At 46.1% G+C, this 25,371-nt stretch overlaps 1 protein-coding gene across 1 annotated transcript in view; it reads right to left on the reverse strand.

The window, feature by feature from the left end:
* The window catches only part of LOC126524738 (fatty acid synthase-like), a 307,228-nt gene that overhangs the window by 38,595 nt on the left and 243,262 nt on the right, over window positions 1-25,371 (reverse strand). The window contains exons 20-21 of the mRNA XM_050173018.3: window positions 9,171-9,526; window positions 7,916-8,269 (exon numbers count right to left, since the gene is read on the reverse strand). Coding sequence (XP_050028975.3) covers window positions 7,916-8,269; window positions 9,171-9,526 — 710 coding nt within the window. The remainder of the gene's footprint in view (window positions 1-7,915; window positions 8,270-9,170; window positions 9,527-25,371) is intronic.

Genomic DNA, 25,371 nt, shown 5'->3' on the forward strand with positions numbered 1-25,371 from the left:
CCAGATGTCTTGCTTTGTACACATGTTTGTTTACAGAGCTGTCTCTGCACATTTTACGCTTTATGAAGAGGGGAGACTAGAGAACAGCTTAGAAGTTATATAACTGCTCCACGTATTGCAATTATTCATTTTGTGCTTGGTGTAAGGTGCTCTAACGCAAACTATGCAAATGTACCGCATGCGATTTTTTGTGCATGTGAGGACATAGCGAAGCACCTTTGCTGCCACTGCCCAACTAGGAATGTGCTCTGCGAGCTGCACTCCATCTTAGTAGTTCCCTCCAGCACTGGGGAAGCTGCCGGGCTCCTTAGCCAATAGGAAGGCTGAATGCCCCTCAAGATGTGTTCATCCGTACAGCGTTGTCTGCTCGGTGTCTGCTTGCCATCCTGTCGGTACATGCTTCATAGTTGGTAGATTGACGCAAAAAAATGTTTTGACGCCATAACCATAAACCTTATTTACGTGCAAGCGACAGTGGAACTTCGCTTCATCTGTATGCTTTCCCTCCATTTACCTTGCAGCCTCCTTAGTAAGTAGTAAGGATGAACACCCTCATAAAGATTCACCAGAGGCACAGCATCTGTTTGGCGTCTACTTGGCGTTTGCACGCTACCGTCATCATGTATCATGTTAGAATAGTAAATTAATCATGTTGTGAGCAATTAGGCCTCTTTAGCGTTCCGCATTGCCAACGCATCACCAGCGCTTTGGCGCCCTCTACTAAATAGAAATGAAACTATTTTTACTGCTCGGCGTTGCCTCTGTAGTCCTAGCAGCGTGAAAGCAAACAGCTTATCTCAATAATATCGACAGAAAATAGCTAACGCTTTTTCCGCAGCATTAGCTGAGGCTATGCGAGGATTTATTTGTTGTAAGTATTCATTTGGTGCTGTCAGCGTGCAAAGCAAGTAACAAGCGTGAATTGGGATTGAAGTAGGTGGTCTAGGTGCATGGGGCACTGCTATATTGCAGCGTAATCACGGTTGAAGCGGCTGCTAATATGGCTGCTAACCGCCACAGTAATTTGCGGGTATTCGAAGTGCATGCACAAAGGACCTAGCATATTGCGTATCACTGTAACATATCTTGTGTCAAGCAAAAATAAAACTTTCTACTTCCTCCAGTACTCAGACAGCAAAGCCCGGAACAAAGACATTTCCTGTGTACACCTCATACTTTCGGTGGCGCTGCAAGTCGCTTGCGAGAAATAGTGTGAGCAGCTTGTATGACGGATTGCTGTTGGAGGCTACAAAAGGCATATTGTGCTTCTTGAAGGCACTTGGACTGTGCAACCGCCTGTGGTTTTTGGCAAGCATTCCTCTTCAGGTGCATTCACACTGACTGTCCCTTTATTACGTGTTTCGTCCTTCTTTTTCATCACATATCTTGTCCCCTTCCTATTCTGCAGGGAGGTTAAGCCTGAGCACAGGCTTAACCTCCCTGCCTGTCCCTCTTCATTTTTATCTCTGTGGAATTGTAGGCTGCATGCATATATATGTCGGCAGAAAAACTCTATGAAATCGTGTTTTTTACTACATGCACCTCTTCTATTTAAAAAAATCAATCCTGTCTATGCAAAAGCTGCGTCTGCCATTACAGCGTCTGCCATTTAAATTGACCTTAATATGTTCTGGGCGTTCATGAAATGTTTACATGTCTTAAACAAAGTATGCAGTATCCAATGCCACATTAAGAACTTTTCAGGCACATGGCTATACTTGCTTCGGGGCAGCAGTGATGCTTACTATGATACAGACAAAAATCACGTTAATAAGTTAAGGCGTAAAATATTTAAGGTGTTCCCGGGGTTGCGCACGGTTCTCAAGTTTATTTTTACATGAAACGTTATTTGTCTATGAACATGCGCATAACAGGGCATTTTGCATGTTGATTAAAGATTTGCAACATGACTACTTTGTGAAAACGTTTCTTTCTTTTGGTTATATTGATATGCAATTCTTATGGTCTCTTGGGCACATTGCTTTCATGTGACCATGATGCTAGCCTCAAATTCATGAACTGCTTCACTGCCATCGGTCGGGATAAACAGAACTTCTTGTTGTAAAGAAGCAAACATTTTACTGATACATGTACATTTTAAATTGCTCCGAAAATGTGGCGTTAAATATCGGTGAATGCCAGAAAATACATGTACATCGTACGTCACACATGTACATGAACAGCGTAAGTCACAGTTGTATACAGTGTTGAATTGGCCGCTGTGTTTCACAAAAACAACAATCAAAGGTTGGCGCCGCTATTACACCACGCATGGCTATACTACAAACTAGGTTCATTCGTTATAGTGCAAGCATGTAGAACCTAGCAGGTACCACAAGGTAGCAGATTCGGACACTGGCACATTCCACATCTGGCCACTGGACCATGACAAGTACGACTTAGAATGTACGACTGTACCTTGAATCATAATATATAATTGGATGTTTATAGCGTGTGCACTTCTGACATGCACTTTAGACCTGGTACAGAAACAATGCGAATGGTCAACAATTTTTCGCAGAGGTCACCAATAAAAGAAAGTGACATTAAACAATAGAGAAAGGCGGCAATTCAGGCTAGTTAGTCTGTAATGCTGCGATATAGATGGCGCTAAAAAGACAAGAATGAACATAACAATGACAACACATGGCCCTGTGTGTTGCCGTGTCTATGTCTGCTCTTTTCTTTCTAGCGCTACTTAAGCTCCCAGGATAAACACTAAGCTTATGACACTTGATATTGTTTACATACAAAAATTAAACTTCTGGCAATATCAGGGAGCATAAACAAGTTTCACCTCTAAAAATGCATCTTGCTGCTTTTGCTGCCAGTGAGCTGTGCTATAGATTCAATCAAAAGCACTCAATAAGCACCGTTCGATGAACACAATGGGTAGAGAGTGCAGCTTCCTGAGGTTGGAGCACAAGTGACTGTTAATCAAGGAAAGCTTAGGAAATGAGTGTTTGTTCTCACAGTTTCATACTAGAATCAAACATTTCAAGGAGGTAGCGAGCGGTACTATCACGCGTAGGTGTGCGACCTCAGCTGAAAGTGTCGAGAGAAGATCAACTCTGTACATTGTGAATATTTTGTTGGCCTGGTTGGTGAGTTCCGCGCTCTACTCAGAGACTCCAATTTTTGTGCGTAAGCAAACGAGAGCCGACATAGGCATCTAAAGAATTTAGCGAGGCAACAGTCTTCGAAGGTCTAAACCAGGCTTCTGAAGCAACACTGCATGTTCTTTCAAATCACTCATAACCTTGTTTCACAGAAATATCATGCAAGAAATTTTCAGCTTCGGCAGTTTTTTTTTTTGGTATTGAGTGTACCTCGACTGGGTTTCGCCAGTTCTTCCCTCTTGAGCATGATTATAAAAACAATGTTTCATGCGCCAGAAATTCAGAACGATTTCTTTGCTAGAGTCAATGTAGAAATTACCTTTTATTGAAGAAACTTTTCAGAAAACAAGGGTTTCTATGTTGTTTGAAGCTGTTCAAAAAGTAGTTGCACACCTTTGGCGACACGAAAGAGAACACCTACAACTTTTGACACAGAGTGAAAGGTCTGACTGCCTCGACACAACAGTCTGCAGTGCAAGCGCCTACCAGGTTTGAAGAGTGATCGCGGCATCGTCCATGCATGGCCAGTGAATTCTTTATGTGCACCTGCAGGCCCTTGTATTTCCCTGTCATGTTTATACTATAGTAAGCTCTAGATATGTTGCTGGCGTTGTCGTAGGACTGGCCTCGGCAGCTATTGAATGAAATGTTGCTATCCTGAAGAAGAAAACACACGGTTTTTACCAGAAGTTCCACAGGCTGGAATTGGTAGAAACACACTGAATCTTTTGTGAATGTCACCATGTAGTCTGCAGCGAAGAGGGATGGAAACCTAGTCATAGTAAGAGACGTATCGCATGGAAATGACGTGGCAGCGATGTTTAGCTTCTTGCACTTTCGCAATAATCCACCGTCTTGCTTTCATTATCTTCCATCATGTCGATAAACCCATCACAGTTCAACTTGTGAATATAAGGTGCATGAATTACGTTATTGTCGTAGTCCAAATAAAATACAGAAAGGCGCCCCAGGTATTTTTCAAAGGATGAGGAGGTTAACCCTCGTCTCTCATACGGGAGCAGGCAAAAGAGAAAGATCCCTTGCATACTGGTCGAGCAAAGGAAGAATGGCTCTGTACAAAAAGAGCAGGTCACCTCCTGGTACTAAACATTCATCGCTTCCCTTCCAGCTACCATTATACCGTTTTAAATAATGCTTGTGGGAGAATACTTCAAGGAACACATTTTACAACTTTTATAGTGCGGCTAGTAATTTCCACAAGCCTCTGCCCATAGGTCCTTTTCAATTCCTGTGGGGCCCATCAAGGGATTGCATTGGATGAGCCGTTTCAGTGGAAACCTCGCATTGACAAGCTTTACGAAAACCTGAGCAAGGCTTGTTATATCCTGCTGAAGTGCCGAAATTCTTCTGATGCAGAAACCCCTTTCAGCTTGTTCCACAGCCATGTATCCTGCTGTGTTACATCTTGGGGCCATTTATACATTAAACCAGTTATAAAACTTTAGAAGTGACTGTCCGCATTATGACTTCCTGACATTACAATGCTAACGCGACGCCGCTCTGTCAACAAGTAAACATTTTACTTTTTCCCTCATTACTAGATTACAACTCTTACGATTGTTAAACATAGAATCGTTACCGACTACCCACTCTCTGCGACCAACTTTACCGAATTGGGATCCTCTACATGCAGTGGACAAAAACAAATTTTCTGGTTCCCGTGATGTGTACGCTAAATGGGGTACTTCAAGTGTTGGAGTATTCAAGCAGAGCATTCTGCCCACACAATTCAAACATGTAGCCAATTTTCAGAGATAATTAAAACTGTATTATCATTGTCTTCTTTCTTATATTTACTATTACATTCACCGCTTCCTTGTTCTCTGTCCTGGTGCATTATTCATCACCTGTAAATGTTCGATGACACTGCATTTTGAGTGTTTGTTGTATTGCATTCTTGTCTTCGTCTTATGAAAAAACGCTTATTGGTAATTTGTTTATGTACATGGGTCTATGCTATCTAATTTGCATTGTTTCCTCTGCATAGTTTTGTTATAGATCCCCACAAACCTCGTGCGCGGGATCCATATGCACTTGTTCACATATTTTAGTCTGTACTGTACGTGACCAATAAATTTCACTTCAAGGAAACATTTTTCTCATAGGGCCCCCTGGCACTCAGGCGCCAGGAGCTTCAGCCCCCTTAACCCATAAGTTAATCTGGCCCCGACAGTAACTACTATCACGACTGCAAGTTTTGGCTAGCCAGCCCTTTTATCAGTTTGGCATTGATGTAAACAGCATAACCCTAAAATTAATTGCATGCATTAAATCAGAGCATGCAAATAACTTGTATTGTCAAGAACCTAAACTTTGCTTGGGGTTTGCTGGAATGAAAGCAGTCTAGGAAACTTAATCTAAAACTCTATTTTACTGACTACAGCACTTATCATGGATGCGAAATGGGTGTTGTGACAGAAAGCCGGTGCGCACGTTGAAGAAGAAGTACTAAGGTGCTGATCAAAGCTTTTATATGTGTATTGTGCAAAAACGTCTCTGCAAATAAATCATCATACTTTGATGGTGAAGCAGCGCACTGTCGAGGACAAGGCGAAGACGCACAAGAATACACGACGCTCGTTTTCTTATTCCCACAATGATCAGTTGTATAATACTTGTGCGCAGGTGCAATGCCGATCTCTGAATTACAGATATCACATCCCATCTTTCCTATGCAACTTTGCTACATGAAACAGGGAGCTCATCGACATAATCAATTATGGATTGTGCGAATGTCTTATGCTGTTTTTTGCAGCCTTGTCTCTCAAGAGTACTTGCATAATGTGGAATAGAGCACCTTGATGTTCTAAATGTTATGTATATGTCCCAACACAGCTATTTTTTTCCGTGATCAGGGCAGGCTTTCGTGTCAGTGTATGAATTGAAGTTCTTTAGGAACAAATATTCGACAGGTACTTGCATCGGAACAAGCCTATGCAGCCTTCCAAAGGCAAGCACGTTGATGAAAGTACCTTTCAGTCATATCCGCAACAAAACTTTCTTATAGGCTTTTCTTGTGCAAAAGCCGGCCACCGATCTCTTGATATAGCAAATTTATTTTTGATGCTACAAGTCTGTGTTGTTTTCCCTGCAACAAGTCATATTATGAGTGTCCACAAAACGTAGTTGTCCCATTAGATTTCTTTTTGCAACAATTTATTCCGCATTTTTGAAATCTCCTTATATAGCAGCCATTCTTTGAAAACTTCTTTGCAACGAGGCCCTAAAGTTTTGAAGGACTATTCATGTAATACTTTATAATATCACAATTAGTAGATTTGCATTTAAAGCTTGTACTTTGTCCCCAATAGTTAGCTCTCTTTTTTGAGTAGTTGGTTAAGATATGATACCTAAATATATGAAAATAAATAACCCTACTACAAGTATATACTTCGTTGTATGACTGTTCTATATTTGATACTTTCCATTTTTATTCAATTCGTGATTTAAAAAAATAATATTCGTCCACTTCCATTTCTTATAAAATGCACAGAGATGCACCCAAGCCATAGTTGTGCTTCCGGAAGCCTTACATTACTGCATATAATAGTGCTAAAAAGCAGCTTTTCAGATGGAACTTGTTTGTGTTGTTTTGTGTAATCTGTTCTTCTGCTATATGTATTGTTAATTGATAATTATATCGCAGACAGATATACGCCCTCTCAATGGGACAGACATGTATTTGACTGACATGAACTTGCTCCCTGTTCAGCTGGCTTCCAAAATTATGCTGATTGCGGCTAACCTACAGTATCTCTAGAGGCATGCCTACATTGCGGTATGTGGGTGCGTGTGCAGTGCTACTATGAAGCTAGTGATTGCTCTCACAGTATTGCAAGTAAGGTTATAGCTTAAATATTACAAGAAAAAACATCATCAGTCAAGTTGTAAGGGTCAGGAAAATGATTTGTGCAAGTCACCAAATATACAAACGGAATATGATATGACTACATATCATGTGCTAGTTGCTGCTGATCGATTTCATGGAACGTGGGACAACAATCAACTCAGACAGTTATTGTGCAACACTACGAAAACTCAGGCGAGCTATCCAGAACCACCGGCGAGGGCGACTGACAGCCGGTGTAACGCCGCTTCACGACAACGCCCGACCTGACGTCTCCCGTCAAACCGCGGAACATTTCCCAAATTTGGGTGGACTGTCCTGCCACATCCACCGTACAGTCCAGACCTCACGCCTAGGGATTATGACTTGTTCCCAAAGTTAAAGAGCACTTGAGTGGCCAACGCTTCCGGAGCGACGATGAGGTCAAAGAAGATGAGAAACGCTTCCTCAACGAGTTGGTGGCGGAGTTCTACGACATTGGGATACAGAAATTGGAGCACCGTCTACAAAAATGTGTAAGAAAGTTGGTGATTATGTAAGGAAACAGAGCAAAGCTTCAGTTTTCCAATGATGTAAATTTCTATGGGAATAAACAATGTTGTCTATTTTTAAAATTGATGGGAGCCTTCTTTCTGGATCAACCCTCGTAGTTTGGTTGAATTGATCGACGAAAGGGGGGGGGGGGGGGGGCGCTCATTCAATGCGTCAATAAAATACGAAGTGTGTGTCTGTACGACCAAAATTACTTGCTTAAACCTAACGAAACTCCATAGGATCGCATGCGCCTATCTTAGGAATGACGCCTCCATACAAAAAAAGCGGTTCCGAATTTTGCAGTTCTGTGTCTTTTCTGCTTATGACAAACACACGTAGGTTTTGTTTGTCTTCACACTTACCCTCAGGCTTACATACAGGAATGATTACTTACCACAGCTAGGATGAATATGCCTCCTATGGGTCCCATAGCTGTAGCTTCTTCGATAATCTTTCGGGCACCGTCTTTCTCAGAGGCGTCGATCTTGCTCACAATGACCTTGGCTCCAGCCTCTTGCCACCGATGCAGACAAAGTCGCTGGTACCCTGTACGCACTCCTGACCGGCTGGTGAGGAGAAGCTTCCGACATCCGCGGTTCACCATCCACTCGGCCAGCTCAAGGCCGAAACCGCCCAGGCCACCAGTGATGACGTACGACTTGTGCCCGTAGAACCAGGTGCGTGTGGTGGCCTCGACGATGAGCGGCCTGGGCACTTCATTTTTCTGAAGGGTTTTCTCCGGCTGAATCTGCGTGCATTTGACGCTTTCTTTATTTTAGAGTGTCGAAGCTGGAGGAAGCCGTACGGGTAAGCTAGGATCACTTTTAAGAAAAGAGCCATGTAGTACACACATCATAAACCCTATGAAAACTATTGCTTCTAATGCCGGACATTATGAGGGGCGAATAATATTAAAGTGTCCCTGATGGAGCAAAGACCTACTGTCAGTTGTACGCCATGCATGTGCGCGCATCCTCCTTCTTAATAAAGGAGTGTTTTTTAGCTCTCCCAAATAACAATGCAATTATCCTAGGAAGCATACTGAAGCTCACGCAAGTAATGGTGGTTTTATTGCGACACTATGTGAACAAACTTCGTCTTGTGGGATGTCAACCTGGTGTTAAGGAGGACTTCATTTATTGAGGTATCCGAGCTCTGATATTCATAGTAGCGTGAACATCATCTCCCGACGCGATAGCCCAACTCCTTGCCTTAACCTAATACCAGTATGCCTAAAAAAATATTAGTTTGGCCTCTATGATGCTAATATGGTGCGTGAAGTTATGCGAGGGCTAAATTACGCTTGCCTCCGACGCAATCTTATTAGCGCCAACAATATAGTGTGTGGCACGAGTAGTCATGATAACTAACTTGTAGCGCGACAATTTATGTCTCAAGTGCATTTTAATAACACTGCTGTTACCTCCCGGCCTTATAAGAATAACGAGAACAGGCTAGCCCGTGCAGATTTCCCTCATAGTAAGGAGCGCCTGCTACGGTTAAAAATGACATTGATCACGTCAAAGTGTTACCTAACAAGGTATAAAGCGCGCCGCTTTCTTAATTAACTATGAAATGCATTTCAGTAAAGTTTGCACTATTTTAAAGAAATTATCATGATGTCTTGGTTAAATAAAAACTCCACTCACCTCGAGCAGAATTTTGCCTATTTGTTTTCCTGAAGCCATAAATCGGAAGGCCTCCTCCGCTTGGTCATGAGGGAACACGACGGCATCAAGTGGCCTCACGGCACCCGATGCGATGCCACCGCGAATGAGTTCTGCGACACGATGCCTTTCTTCAACTGCAATGGCGTCATCGCCGTTTAGAAGCTCCACCAAGACCCCGTGGAAAGTGACGCCTTTCAGGAACACAGACATATTTATTGAGGAGCCATTAGACATGTCGACTTTTCCGATCTCCAGGAAGCGGCCATGTGTTGCGAGGCAGCGAACACTGGCCTGAAGCTTCTCTTCTGCCAGTGAGTTGAGCACGAGGTCCACACCTGGTGAAAAGATGGGGCATAGCGTGCGGCCCAGGGGTTACCACGACATAAAAGTTTAAACGATGTTGTGCCCCCCGTGCCCGAATCTCAATACTCAGCGATTCCTCGAGATCTGACTGCATTTGCTGTCGCATCAGTAATTCCGCCAGAAACTAAGTTCTCCCCAGTTAGTGAACATGCTACAATCCTATGCGAAATCCCCCACCTGAATGCGACGAACGTTGGCATGGCGATAACTAGAATATACTCTCCGGTAAGTTGTTTCATAATGCCCAAGTTGCAGCGCGGCAATACAGGAAAAGAGAGAGAACGCGCATTCCTTGGGCGCATCGCTGCATATGTGCGCACGTTTGGGCATTTTTGGTGCACCTCAACCGTGTGCCGACGAATACGCCAGAAAAGTACAAAGACTACGGCATGTGGACACCAATAGCACGACAAATACGATGACAGAAGAAAAACCACAGCAACAATGGTGACACGCTGACAGTGGTGCTCGCTGGTAACAGCTCCTGGCTCAATATCTTCATTTTTGCTAGAACAAACAGCGGTGGTATCCGAACCGGCCATAGGAAATTACGTAATCCAGATTACTCTGTCGCATCCCACAATTGAATGTTCACTTGCGTATGGCGCTGATAATGTCCCGTGTATGTCATAATTGTAAAGAAATTGAATGAATAGACTGCTTCTTTTCATCCTTCCGACGATATCCAAAGCCGAGAAGAATATTGCTCTAAGCTCCACTCTGCAAGATTCGGTTAAGATTCGGTAATCCAATAATGCTATCACTGGCGGCTTCAACACTAGGCTATGGTCAAGGGAATTGAATGCTTCTTGCGCACCGTTTCTTTATCTTCAGCAACCAAGCGATTACCCTGTTAATGTTTCTACCTATAATCTACCTATATGATCGTCAATAATTTCACTGAACTGTTTCTTCGAATCCCTTATTAACATTTTCTTCATTATCTCATTGATTATAACCTCTTCTAAGCTTTCCTTCAGCTAGTCTGATTACTATCTCTCCTATTATTCTCGTTAGAGGGGTTGTTGTTCCCTTTAACTCACTTTTCTCCTCGTTACACAATAATTTTCTTAAGCTGTAGTGTAAGGCAGGGCAAAGTGAGACAACCGGCAAAACACGACATTTTGACTTTTCTGCAATCTATACCTACAAAAAATTTACATTTTTGTTGTGATACTCTGTTTCATCGATAGGTGGCAGTAGTTGTCCATTCCCTTTGATGAAAAGTTCGCAATTTTACGAAGAGTTCGTGTAGGGAAAAACGCGCGGTTGTTGTCAGTGGGCTCGTAACCCGCCAGTGAAGGGTGAAATGCTGCACGCTGAAATTTTCGGAGCCATGTATGAAGGTACTCCTGCGTGAGTGCAGCAACGTAAGTATATACAGGATGTTTCAGCGAACACTCAAAATTTTTTAAAGGTTACCTGTGGCAGATATCACAGTTCCAGTTTATGAGCCGGTCTACTATAAGCGGCGGACACTACTTGCGGAGAAAAAAAGAAAAATAATGACGAAGAAAATTAATTTTTAGCTAATTATCTTATGACCCACATTGCAATTTACAAATTATAGCAGTGGACTTCGCAAGGCGGATCCCCTTGGAACGAATTCTCAGGACGACGCCTGTTTCGAGATATAAATTCCAGAACATTGCGGAGAAATGCTTTGGCGTTCCAGTTCCTTGTGTGTTTCAGTGCATGAAACGTTTTGTTATCAAATTAACTGTAACGCCAATGCACTTCTCCGCAATGTTCTCGAATTTATACCTCGAAACTGTTGTCAACTTGAAAATTCGTTCCAAGTGGATCCGCCTTGTTAACTCCACGGCTAGAGTTTGTAAATTGCATTATGGGCCATGTAGGAATTAGTTAAAATTTAATTAATGAATTTTTATTAATTGGTTGATTTTGCATCTCAATTTCTTGTCCAAGTATTGTCCGCCGCTTCGAGTAGACCAGCTCACCGACTATAATTGTGATATCTGCCGCAGGCAACCCTTAAAGTTTTTTTTTTAAAGTGTTCGCTGAAACACCCTGTATATTGTTGTTTTGTACCACTACCTACGTGCTGCCAAGAATTTAGTTCTTTAAGTGTACTAGGTTAAAGGTGGAATTTCTTAAAATTCAGGCATTCGAAAGGGGCAAAATGCGACACAGACGTCGATCAGCATAAATAGTTTCTTACTCGGCGAATGATATATTTACGCAGAATATATGTTCCCGATCTTCTCATTTTTGTATGGTTGCGAAGCTATAAGAGAAAATCGTCTAGAGCTTCTTGGCATGAAAACAGCAGGAAAGATGCACAGGCACCAAGCAGTTGTGGTGAGCAACCGCGAGTAGGCTCTCACCGCCATTTCACCATTGTCCCTACAGGCCTCAGGCCCGCCCGAAAGCCACCATTTGCAATTTAGTAATGGATTCGCCGCGGTATCTCGGCAGCTCCCCCGTGTTAAGTGTGATTAAAAATAACCTGCGCAGAGAGTGCTGCTTACGGATTGTCACAACCACGAGGGCGATGTCAGCATCACCTTCCCTTCAAAACCGTGAGAAGCAGACAGGCGGCTGAAGTGCATCGCCGTGGTTCGTGTCGTTCTTGCGAATTTCCGTTAAACGAACTAAGACGTAAATGCAAAAAGAAGAAAAATAATAACTAAGAAGGAACCAGGAGCGGCATCGTAAAACGCACAATAAAGTGGCAGCTGCATAAAAACGCGTGAATTGATTCGCGTACTTGTAAATGTTTTAGGTAGTTGTTTAGCTCGTCCAAAACAAACGCGCAGTGGTTGTTACGTGTCAAATCTAGCTTTGTAAGCGCTCCTTGCTGGAGCTTTGTACGCACTGTGCTTCTTGTTGTGCATCAATAAGCCCACGTGTAGCTTTTTTTCTGCGCGAAGATCAAGACGCGACAGCTGGAAACGGGCCCATTCACGCCGATGTTTCCTCGCGCTTAGAACAACAGAACTAAGGTTAGAGTGCACCGCAGCACACCTCGATTATACGCAAATTAGCATTTCTCTCGCGCACGCTAGCGCACATTTGTTCAGTCTTCACATTGTTTAATCGCAGCTGATTGCTCTCTATTATGTTTCGTCCGTGATACCTCTCACATCCGAGCCCGAACGACAATACCAGAATACGCTCGAGGCACTGTGACAGCGGAGAAAAAGCACTTGCCTGCCAATTCGCCAATACCTCTACAATTGTGAGGTGCAAGACACGCTCCGAATAATGAAGCTACAAATGACAGTTGAAAAAGGTCTACGGGCGTATTTGGTCACTTAATTGGCATACAATAATTATTTGTTAACTTACTCTGAGTTCGACGTCGTGAGCACGCTTTCTTTGTTGTGACAAACACTTCGCAACCTGCGGTGGACTCTATGGTGTTGGGCTGCTAAGCACGATGTCGCGGGATCAAATTCCGGCCACGGAGGCTGCATTTCGATGGGGGCGAAATGCGATAACATGCGTACACTTATGTTTAGGTGCACGTTAAAGAAACCCACGTGGTCCAAATTATTTCAGAGTCCCCCACAACGGCGTGCTTCATAATCAGATCTTGGTTTTGGAACATAACACCCTATAATTCTTATAAATTTAACTTAAGCACTTCGCTGCGATGTACAGGATGTTTACTTCTTTGGCACGATATACATAGTTGTAGTCTTAAATTTGAGGTCATTTCTCAAGCATCGGTGGTTCAAAATAGGCCTAGATGTCTTGGATTGCCTTAAAACCACAATTTAGAACCACAGACACGTTTCAAATAAGCGCCGCGAAAGCATGCCTCCATAGCAGCGTTTCGCGAAACTGACACGGTGGCGCCAACGGCTGTGCCGATCGCTGCCGCCGCCTGACCATTGAAGGTAGCATATAACCCTGAGTTTGACGAGTCGCCACCTACCAGAGTAACAGGGGAAAATGTGGAAAAACATGGAGACACTAGCGCTGACATTGTCTCATCGAGTAACACCAAAAAAAGGAACAAAACTTATTTTGAGAGCGTCACATTCCATGAGATTTCTCTAGCGCCGAAATTAGGAAAGACCAAGGCAAGGAATTCTGAAGCCAGCACAGTTCTAACGTCATCGCCTCACAAAGCGAATTGACCAGGATAACGCCGTGAAAAGGCTGCGCAGCTCTGCATCTGGGGGACCAGAAGAGACGAAGAACACTCGCGGGGACAGATCTAGCATTCATTCGTTTAATGAGCCAGTAGAGCACAAATGTTGAAGAATGCGCAACAATAGTATCAAGAACTTCTGTATTCAGTAGAGCACGCTGTCGACATTCGTCAAGTCTTGAGACAAACTGTTCAGAAACAGACGCTGAGGGGATAGTAAGGGCATTAGAGAAAGAGGCATCGAGCGCAAATGTCAGTGAACGGCCGTAAACGAAGTAGCGAGGGAAGTAGCTATTAGTTCCTTGGACAGCGGTGATATCAGCAAAAATCACAAGCGGAAAAATTGTTTCCCAGTTGGTGTGGCCTGGTGCGATATACATAGATATCATATCAGCTTACGTGCGATGAGATCAACCTGTTAACCCATTTGTTTATGCGAGGTAAGCTGACGTCGTCTCATGAACTGTGTGACAGCTTCTGATTAGATCTAGGATTGTAGACGAAAACGTCTTACCTCTGTCGCTCAACAGCACGCCAGGAGCTCCGTGTTGTAACATGATTACTTCCAGGAAGAAGGTGGTGACATTTTAAACAGAACAAGAGCGTAGAGGAGCGCTCCCTGCGTAGCGTGTAAGGTGGTAGAGCAGTGACAATACATCGATGTCCTGTCGGCATGATAAGAAAAGATCTGAAGGCGCATTCCAATGATGTCAAAAGTGGCCTCTGGACATGTAATGGGATTGCAGCAGGCCAGCAGGAGGCATTGTTGATCGCTTCCGCAGTTGCCAACGCGTACAGGAAGCGACGTATTTAGTCACAAAGGTAGAAAGCCCAGGCCAGAAGAAACCGCTTTGATCCGGTATTAGGTTTTTCTGGAAACCAAGGTGGCCAGCAGAGGAGTCGTCGTGGCAGGCTTCGAAGTCTGTGCGAGCAGCGAATGAGGAACAACCCAAACGCAACGGGGTTCATCAGAACGGTAGATGTAACGGTGCATCACATTCATATCGAGCTCAAACTGCTTCAGTTGGCGACGAAACGTGGTATTAGGCGGTGATGAAGTTCCGCATAGACATTGCATAATTCGGTGGCAGTGTGGCTCCACACGATGACAAGAGGAGAACTTAGTATACCGGTTGGAGGACAGCCTGTTGATAAGCGCTAGTGGTGACAACGTCGCTGAAGACATAGTCTCACGGCCCCGTGAAGTGTAATGCAGGGACATCCTCGTAGAGGACCCGCCGTGGTCGCTTAGTGGCTATGGTGCTGGGCTGCAAAGCACGAGGTCGCGGGATCAATTCCCGGCCACGCGGCCGCATTTCAATGGGGGCGAAGTGTGAAAACACCGGTGTAATTAGATTTAGGTGCACGTTAATGAACCCCAGGTGGTCCAAATTTTGGGAGTCCCCCACTACGGCGTACCTCATAATCAGAAAGTGGTTTTGGCCCTTAAAACGTAAAACCCCATATTTATTTTAATTTTAATGCTCGTAGATGATAGCGGCTGGGGGCAGCGATAGAGAGCGTCGGCGTCGAGATGTTTCTTGCCGGATTTGTAGATCACGTCAAAATCAAATTCTTGCAACTGGAGAGCCCAATGGGTCCAGGATAATTTTTCAGCGATGGCAACCAAGCATATTGTGTGCTTGTCAGTAACTGTGATAAAGTGGCGTCTATAAATATATGGCCGGAGTGTTTGTACGGCCCAAACTACAGCGAGAGATCCCTGCTCTCTTATCGAGTTGTGCTGTGGAGCAGATGTCAGTGTGCGAGTATCATACGCAACTCTCTCTCCTGAAGTGTTGTCAGGTTGCAGGAGGACGGCACCGATCCCATGACTATCAGCATCGATGTGCAAAAGGGTAGACGCGCTTTCATCGAAATGGCAGAGAACAGGGTCAGATTTTAACGCACGCTTGAGGGCTTGGAAAGCAGACTCACATTCGTCAGTCGAAGTGAAACGAGTGCCTGACGCCAACCGCTTCTGCAGAGGCGACTGTATCTTTGTGAAGTTCCAGATAAAACGCCCGAAAGAAGACGTGAGGCCAAGGAAACTCCGGAAGTGTTTCTGATATTTATATGTAAGTGCAGAGGGAAGATCGGAGCGGGTACCCAAGATCCGTGAAGGAAGAAACGAACGGGCGCACGAGAGTGGTGGCACGAGGCGCGATCTCGCAATGTTCGCACCAGGCGGGCAGCAGTTCTGAGCTCCTGGGGTGAATGTGGTTCTGCCGGGCGAGACTTGCGTGGCAAGCTGTGGAGGACTGCAGGCTCGAACCAGGACGAGGGTCTCCACCGTACCAGGGCTCCAGCTGCCAGTGTTCGAGACGCTGGCTGACCCGAGGGCCGCCGGTCCGTGAGTTGCCGCACCTGAGCTGTGCCGAGCAGCGTAGCAGTGTGGCACAGCAGTGGCTGTGCTAGCCGCGGTCCTCACATGCGACCGCCGCACGTAGGTTGCGAGCGGCGTACGAGCCGGGCACCGAGGCAGCGCTGTGCATGGCATATCCAGGCTGCCGCTGCTGATCGTGAGCGGGGCGTGCGTACCGCGAATCGTACTGGACGCGGACTGAACGTGTCGTCGTCGCAGCCGACTCAAGCACGCGGACTCTACAGTAACGTGACGACAGAACCGCGAGCCTCTCAGCACGGGATTGCTTTACGCCGTTTATTCACATGCGCGGACGTACTGACTGCCGTTAGGCAGCTAATTAATTTTTGTATTCGTTTAAGGTTCTTTTAGGTTCCTTCAATGTTCACAATAGAACAAGCTTCGCAAACAACTCTCTGTCATCGAATCACTGGGCACTATCAAAAGTGCCGAACAGTCCTAAACACAACACTAATGTTCTAGGCGAGAATACCGAAGCACAGCAGCAATCTTCTCAGGGTCTAGTCAGACACCGTCTTTGCTGACATTGTTCCCCAACCTTTTAATTTTCTTGCTGGCAAATCAGCCGTTTTTAGTTTTCAGCTGAAGACCAGCGTCAGAAATTCAGGTCAGAGCTTCGTCCAAAAGCTGAAGGCGCTAGAAAAAAGTGGAATAAATAATAATAATGGCGTCAAGATATACAAACAGGTTTTCCCTTCAGGCCATGTAGAACTGGGTGTCTCATACGCTCGAAGCTTGCAGGAGCGTTACACAACACAAAGATCATCGCGTTGATTTCGTTCATTCTGTATTGTGTTGCGAAGGCGGTTTTGTCCTTGTCGGCTTTGTTCAAAGGCATTTGTCAATAACTCGATCGGAGATCCACACTTGAGAAAATTCACCACCCTGGAGAGAGTCAAGGGCATCGTGCATTTGTGGCACCAGTACGACTTTGCGCGAGATCTTATTGAGAGCCCTATGATCGACGCATAATCGTACACAACCATCCTTCTTCCGGACTACCGCAATCGGTGACGACAAAGAGCTTGATTGTGGCTGAATAATGTCGCGTTTGAGTATTGTGGTGATATTTTCCTCGATGAACACTCGCTCCGCGGAAGACCCGCGGTTTGGACGGCGGCGTATGATGGAGCTCTCAATCAAGTCAAAAATCAAATCAACATTGGAGTTTATCGCCAATGAGCAGAGGATAAAACGTTTACAGAAATATTTAGACCGTTAGCCTATATGGCTAGTTATCGATCCAATCTAATACAGGGGTTTATGTAAACAGGTTTAAAAGCAGAGTTGCAGTGAATAGGTTAGGCATGGGGATGCAGATACGCAGCAGTGTACTATTTTTTTTTCATTCTTCTTTTTTAAACAGAGGAACAAAAACACATTGCAATCAATACAATTCAAAATCTCTACAAATACAATGTCGTGATATATGTGTGGAGAAAAAATCTAATAGAAACGACTAACAAGGCAGTGTCAAACACAAAAAGAAAATTACAGAAGCGCCATATAAAATCGAATCAACAAACCTTTCCAGTAGAACAATATAAATATTGTGCCAGAAATAACGTAGGAAGAACGTAAGATTGCAAGTGCAGTTGCTACATGATTGGTTGCAAAAGTGTACTCTACAAGAGAACTTAATGTTGCATGCAAGTTTAATTTTGAGGGAAATGGAGTTGCAAATATTATCATTATTGTATTGAATTATTCTTTAGCCGTATAGGTTTCGCAAGGTCGGCAGATTAAAGGTGCCGTTGGGTGGGTGCCTTGTGTTACTGCTTGGTAAACAAAAGAAACACCAAGGTAGTGAAAAATTAGAGTTGATTATAGCGTTCACTAAAACCGTAGTTTTATCATTTCGTTTTCACATGAAGGGTAGTATCCGAGTTTTCGCAAATAATTCTGTGCGTAGGCAATGACGAAACGAAAATGTTATAATTGTTTGTGTTTTTGAAACCGTATCACAGGCGAAATGTACGTTATGTAAGTGAAGCCCCATATTTCACTGCAATAACTCAGTTGTGTTCGAAATAAGGAAAAATATCATGATCGAAGCACGTTATATTGAAAGTAACATCTGGCTTTAATGAGCCTAAGATATGTGAAAGCGAGCTTTTTAGATCTATTATTAACCTATTCTTTCCAATGCGAATTTTCATCCATTACTACACCTTAATACCTAAACATGGAAATGCGCTCAATGGGTTTGCTGTTAATTTGCAAGGTCAGAAGGCCATAATCCAGACTTTTTCTCCGCAGTAGGGAAATTCAACGTATTTAGTTTTGTCAGTACTTAATGTTAGTTTGTTACGGGAGAACCACATGTTAATTGCTGCTGACTCTGTCAGGATTTGTTCTTGTATAAAGAGAGAGTTACCTCGAAAAATTAATTCAGTCTCATCAGCATACATTAGAGTTTTTCACGACAGGGCACACGGGATCTCATTTAATATAAAGAGAACACTAATGGGCCTAGTATGGTTTTCTGAGATATCCCCACAAGCTATATTCTTGAGTTTCGAGGTTATTTGGTCGAACACAACACATTGTTTCCAATCTTTCAGATAGCTAGAAAATAACTTAGGCCATAAGATTCTAACTTCTTTAGTAATATGGGGTGCAAAATTTTATCGAAGGCTTTTTTTATGTCCAAGAAAACTGCGACGGCTATTTCATTGTTATAGATTACTGAGTTGACCAACTGTCCCAGAGTAAAGACAGCTGTGGTTGTCGACCTATTGGTAATGAAACCGTGTTTTTCAGCACAGGTATTTCATCTTCCGTTAAGAAAGCGACTAAGACGAGACCTAGTTATCCTTTCAAAAAGCGTACTCAAAATGCTATGTACTGAGATGGGTCCATAACTGCGCGGGTTTTCTCGGTCACCAGATTTGTATATGGGGACCACTCTCGCAATCTCTGGTATAGTTGGGTAAGAGACACTGTGCAAGGCGCTGATTATGATGTGGCAAAGTGGCTCTGAGAGAAGATACATATTGTACTTTATTATGTTCGCAGGAATACCACCATGGCCAACGGCTTTAATACTCAGGAGTTTGAGAATTTTTTAGCTAATTTCCGCCAGTAGTAACGCTTGCAAGCCGGAAGTCCTTTTCAGTTATTTTGTATTGACATTTGTAATTTTCAGTTATATTGTATCGGATTCAGTGCGATGCTCTGCGACGGAAGTGCAGCCGAGGAGGTTTGAGTGGACGTCAAATAAAGATGTGTTTCTCATGCAAAACTCAAAGGTCTTCTTTCTGGGAAACAGTAATATTGTCATTTATCGTGGCTGTTAAAGCTACTGCTACCATCATCATCAGGAGGTGAAGACAGAGGCTGCGTTTTCACGTTAAGAAGAACGAGCAGTGACACGCTCGGTGTCCGTAAAGCAAGTAACCGTCGTGCCTTGGAACATCGCCATCGGCGAAAGAGATTGGTTAAGCGCCGTGACTAGCACACTTCCGTAGCGAAACCTCATCAGGCTAAGCGCGATGGTGAGCTCGCTACAGGTGTGGCTACCGAATGGTACAAGAAACATATCACAGATAGTGATGCTCTCCGAAGTCAATGTTAAAATAGCCTCATGGTCAGGTGGAATCAAGCAATCAGCAGCTGTGACGAAACACAGGCTGTGTGCGGTGACTTCAGAGGAACATTTAGCGTGTCTCAGATGAACTACACGTTGATGGCAAGAGATCAAAGCTGAGGCGGACGGGAGGAACTCCCATAATGAGATGAATTCGTGAGTGCAGGAGGACAACACGAGACACTGAATGTGGTGACGTATGTCTTCAATAAATACGCGCACTGTGCAAATTCCGGAGGACGCAAGAAGAGCGGCGTTACGGCAACAAAGCGGTGGGCCATTGTAGGGCCCTTCACTTTTCGCAAACGCGAACAGAAATCACCACTAATGACTGAAAGCGAAGCTACGGTGTCAACCAAGGCTTCAATCTGCACACCTTCTACCAACACGAACAGTATACTTGACACGGAGGGGTTGAATGTAGACCGAAAGATGCAGCTTTGCCTCCTGAAGCTGCCCTATGTATTTTCTGAGCGATGCTCAGAGAAGAAATGGCCGGACGGAGGGAAGAGGAGGAGAGCCGCATCTGCGAAGAAAAATGACCACGCTCTTAATGGAAACTTCCGGCTGAGCCGACGTTGTCCAGAGATCGGAACCGACGTCCGTAACGTTGGTAACAGCAATGCTGTTGAGGTCATAGGCAGAGAGCACATATCGCTGAACCACTTTATAACCACGTCTTTCGTCCTATTGACGGAGTCGGCAAAACCTTTAAATATGGCTACGCATGCCGCAGTAATAGCAGACTAGTCGGGGTGGCCGCCATGCATAGCCATAAGGGTGACCCGGTACTTTGGCGGAGAGGGCAGAGACACATGTTGCAGACGCAGGTGGCGCAGGCTGCGACTAGGGTGATGTCACAGCAGTAATCGCAGCGTAAGTGCGCGTTCGTATTGGCCGAGGGCTTCGACCTTGCGCGCATGCCACTGAAGCTAGTTCTTCCATTACGATGTTACGTAGGCCGTCACCACACGATGCTTTATGGATGTTGAAAGCAAACGGTAAAGTTTGTGCATGCAGTTCCTCGCGAATGATGGTACGCATGAGTGCACGCAGCTCGTTGTCATTGTTTGCCCTGTGAACAGACGCGGCAGGCTTTAAGCGGATCGAATGAAATTTATCGAGGCGCTGGCACGTAGCGAAGGGGATGTACCGCGCTACTACGTGCTACAATGGTCTGGTCACAAAAGACGACGATGACACGCCCAGCACTCTGACAGTGCGTGATTAGTGGAATCGGCGGGATCAGGCTTCCGCCTGATTGAGCGTGCTCAGCTAAATATATAATTTGTGGACACCAGGTACATGCGTCTGTCTGGTTTTTCTGCACCCATACATACGTGACTCCGCACTTCGCGTCATCGCTCTCAGCTCCGGGTGCCTCAGCCGTTTCACTGGGCCTACCGTGACAAGGAGCTCGAGCCCCGTTGTCTTCGTAGTCCGTCTTTTATCCACTCAGCCACGGCCTCGGCATTTCCCGATCAAGTACTGCCGTCAGCGCCACTACCTCACGATCCCGAGGACTCCGCTCCCAAGCTGCCGGAGTTATAGTCGTCGGAATTGGAACTTTGGTTAATTATAATCGAATCCTTTTTCCGTCGCCACTGCCTCAGTTCGCAGTTGACCTTGTTCGACCACGTCGTTGGAGCGCTTTTTCGCGATATTTCGCGATGGTCTACACTCCCCGCCCAAGGACCGCCCTTATGACCACCTTAAGACGACGCTCATTCAGCGTACCACTGAAACCGAGCAACATCGATTACAGCAACTTCTTTCATTGGAGGAGCTCGGCGACCGCAAACTTGATACATTGCGTTGCGTGCAAGCCTTGGTTCGAGACCTGGCTCCTTCAGCAGGCAGCGCACTTCTCCGGGAACCTTTCCTGCAACGCTCTCAACCGCAGGTGCACGTGATCCTGACCGCGTCTTCATTCTCGACGTGAAATCTCTGGCCCAGTTGGCTGACAAGGTTATGGATGTCGGTTTTTCCTCTGAGGCCACAGTTCATCGCCCTCCTGACCCTCCGTCCTGCGGCGCAGCCGCTGGCAATAGCTATGCGAGTCTCCTCGAAGCTAACGAGGAGCTCACATGGCAAGTAGCCGCCTGAGAGCTGATCTCGCTGCCATCCAAACACACCGGTCGCAGTCTTCGTCACGACCTCGCCGCACTGGCCCCGGTGAAATTGAACGCCGTTCTCCACCTCTCGTTGCTCTTTGCTGGCACCACCGTCGCTATGGCTCTCGCGCAAACATGTGCCGCCAGCCCTGCTTCTAGGTGGGAAACGGTTGGCGAGCCATGATGGCGACCGCTGCTTCAAGCCACAGACCTAGCCGCCTTGATCCCCGTCACCGACCCCGTCCCCAAGGTACGCTATCTCGTGGACACTGGCGCCGAGATTTGCGTCCTTTATTCTACGTTCACTGAGCGCCGCCATCCTCCCGACTCGCCTCCTCTCCCCGCGGTCAAAGAAACTACCATCCAGACCTACAGACACAAGTCCATGACTCTTCACATCGTCCTCAGATGTACCTTTCGCTGGATCTTTTTCATCGCGGCCGTGCGCCAGCCCATCATCGGAGCCGACTTTCCTTGGCACTACAAACCCGTCGTCGACGTGTGGCATAGTCGCATCTTGAACTCTGAGACGAGCTTAACCATCCGAGGAGTTTCCTGTCACGCTCCACCGCTTCGGCTCCTCCACGCGCACATGGCCGTGCCCCACCCTTGGTCAGCCGTCTTCGCTGAGTTTCGGCACGTCTTCTGACCCTCCTCCTTTAAGTCCTCGGTCGCTCACAGTGTGACACATAATACTGTCACGACTGGTTTTCCGTGTTTTCTCTGGCTCGTCGCATCGCGCCGGATCCTCTAGCTGTCGCCAAAGAAGAGCTTAAGCACATTCTTCACCTTTCCTTCATTCGTCCCTCTTCCAGTCCTTGGGAATGGCCACTGCATATAGTACCCAGGAAGACCGGTGACTGGCGCCACTGCGGCGATTACCGTGCTCTTAACAAGGCCCCTGTCCCTGACCGTTAGCCAATCATTCACATCCCGGACTTTTCGTCGACACTGCACGTCTGCACCATTTTTAGCAAATTCAACCTGGTGAAGGCCTACACCAGACTCCTGTGGAACCCTCAGATCTTCTGAAGACCGCCATTGTAACACGCTTTGGCCTGTTCAAATATTTCAGCATGCCTTTGGGTCTTCGTAATGTCGCCCAGACCTTTCAGCGTTTAGTTCACCAGATAATAAGTGGCTTGAATTGCTGATTTGTCTATCTTGACGAGATCGTAGTCTACAGCACCACTGCCGAAGCTCACAAGCTCCATCTACGTGAAGTGATCGCAAGACTTAAAAGTATGGTGTTGTCGTTAACGGTCCAAAGAGCGAGTTCGGTATTACGGAGTTAGATTTCCTCGGCCATCACGTCAACGCGCTCACCATTCGTTCACTTCGGACCCGCTTCACAGCCATCCGTGAGTATCCTGAGCCGTCTACCACCAGGAAAATTCCCGAATTTCTTTGCCTCGCCAAGTATTACCGCCGCTTCATTCCTCGCTGCTCCAATATACTGCGCTCTCTACGAGACCTTGTCACGGGACTCAAGACACCGAATACTCCAGTGGCGGGGAACGACATCACTGACCGTGCGTTTAGAGGCATCAAAGCAGCCATTGCTGGCGCGACGCTCCTCGTCCATGCCAAGAGCGACGCCTCAATATCTGTCATGATTGACGCATCGGACACCGCTGTCGGTGCAGTCTTGCCGCAGTTAGTTGTTGGCGCTTGGCAGCCCATCGCCTCCTTTTCCAAGAAGTTTGCACCCCCTGAGCGCCGCTACAGCACGTCCGGCCGAGAGCTGCTTGCCATCTATTTGGCTGTGAAGTACTTTCAACATTTTCTCGAAGGACGCTCCTTTTATGTCCTTACCGACCATAAAACACTGACTTCCGCCCTTGCGTCCAGCAGCACCTCCCACGCTCGGCACGACATCAGACAGCTCGCCCAGATTTCTGAATTCACCAGCGACCTTCGTCACGTCAGCGTAAAATCCAATGCCGTTGTCGACGCACTTTCTCGCACCGCCATCCATGCAACGGACCACGGCCGACCGGTGATTGACTTGACGGCCATAGCTACCGCTCAAAGCGTCGACGCCTAGCTCCAGTTGCTTTGCACAAGCGGTACCTCTCTGGTGTTTGACGATATCTTGCTTACTCACTGTGACGTGCCCCTCGTTCGTGATACCTCGACCGAATGTCCTCGTCCTTACATGCCTCGCCCATACTTTGATTCCCTCTATTCTTTGGCTTATCCTGACATTCGCGCAACTCAGGGACTTCTCACTTCTCATTATGTTTCGTCCTATCAACGTAGACGTTCGTCGCTGGTCACGCCCGTGCCTCAACTTTCAACAGTTTAAAGTACATCGACACACCGCGACTCCTCTTGTCACATTCCCGACCTCGGACGCCCGCTTTACCATCACTCATCACATTCTGGATTAACCGCTGTGGCGTCCCACCGTTACGACTGTCCGTGGTCGTCAATTTGACTCAACCTTGTCCGCAAATCTATCTCGCCTACTCGACATCAATTACATCAAGGCTACCTCTTACCACCCGATATCTAATGGACCATTGAACGTGTTCACCGCCAACGGAAGGCTTCACTCATGGCTTCGACTTTTCCTTCATTATGAATCAAGCGCCTTCCTTTCTATATACGTGGCATCCGCAATGCTCTTCGCCGGGACTCTTCTACCAGCGCCACCGAGCTTACGTATGGCACCCCTTTATGAATCCCTGACGAATTTTTTGATTACTCGCCCACCGTACCTGCTGACGCTTCAACTTCACCTACCGTCTACGGAGCGCTCTGCGTACTGTCCCCCCCCCCGAACAAGGACTTTCCCGCGTGTACACGTTAACCCTGGCCTTGAGAACTGCACGCACATATTTCTGCGCCACGACGCTGTGCGTCCTCCCTTATGGCCCCTGTATGATGGCCCATTCAAAGTACTCAAGCGTGCACCTACAAACCTTCTATTGCTCGTCAACGGCCGGGAAGATATGGTGCGGCGACCGTTTCAAGTCTGCCTACTTGGACTCTGACATTTTAGCCACTTCTGCTGTCACATTCCCTCTCAACCAGGCCAGTCCTACTCGCCGCGTGGGCATAACATCATCGCCATCCGTGCTTCGCCATTCGTCCCGCTCACAGCTCCTTCGCTAGAGTGGGGGTCCTGTAGCGCACTACAACGTGCCACAATGGTCCGGTCACAAACAATGACGACGACATGCCCGCATGCTGATGTTGCGCGAGGAGTGGAATCGGCGGAATTAAGTTGAGCTGGTTCAGCTAAAGATACAATTTGTGGAACCAGGCACCAGCGTCTGTCTCGGTTTTTTTCACACACAGTGCCTTTGAGTAAACGGCGCATGGGTTCATTCTCCACCATGGAGCTGTTGACACGGTTACAAAAGGCGACGACGTCTTCTGTATATGAAGTGTACGATTCAGCGGTGTCCTGTACAAGCTCGGCAAGCTTCATTTTCGCGATCTTTGTGCGTACAGTGGGGATGGCAAAAATCTGTCGCGGCTGCTCTTTAAAAGAGCTCCAGTCTACGAAGTCACCCTCATGTTTGAGAAACTAAGCCTTTGCTGTGTTCCTTAGATAAAATGCAACTTGAGTGAGCTTCGCGAAATCGTCCTAGAGG

The sequence above is a fragment of the Dermacentor andersoni genome, chromosome 3 (genome assembly GCF_023375885.2).
Source record: "Dermacentor andersoni chromosome 3, qqDerAnde1_hic_scaffold, whole genome shotgun sequence".
Classification (NCBI taxonomy): domain Eukaryota; kingdom Metazoa; phylum Arthropoda; class Arachnida; order Ixodida; family Ixodidae; genus Dermacentor; species Dermacentor andersoni.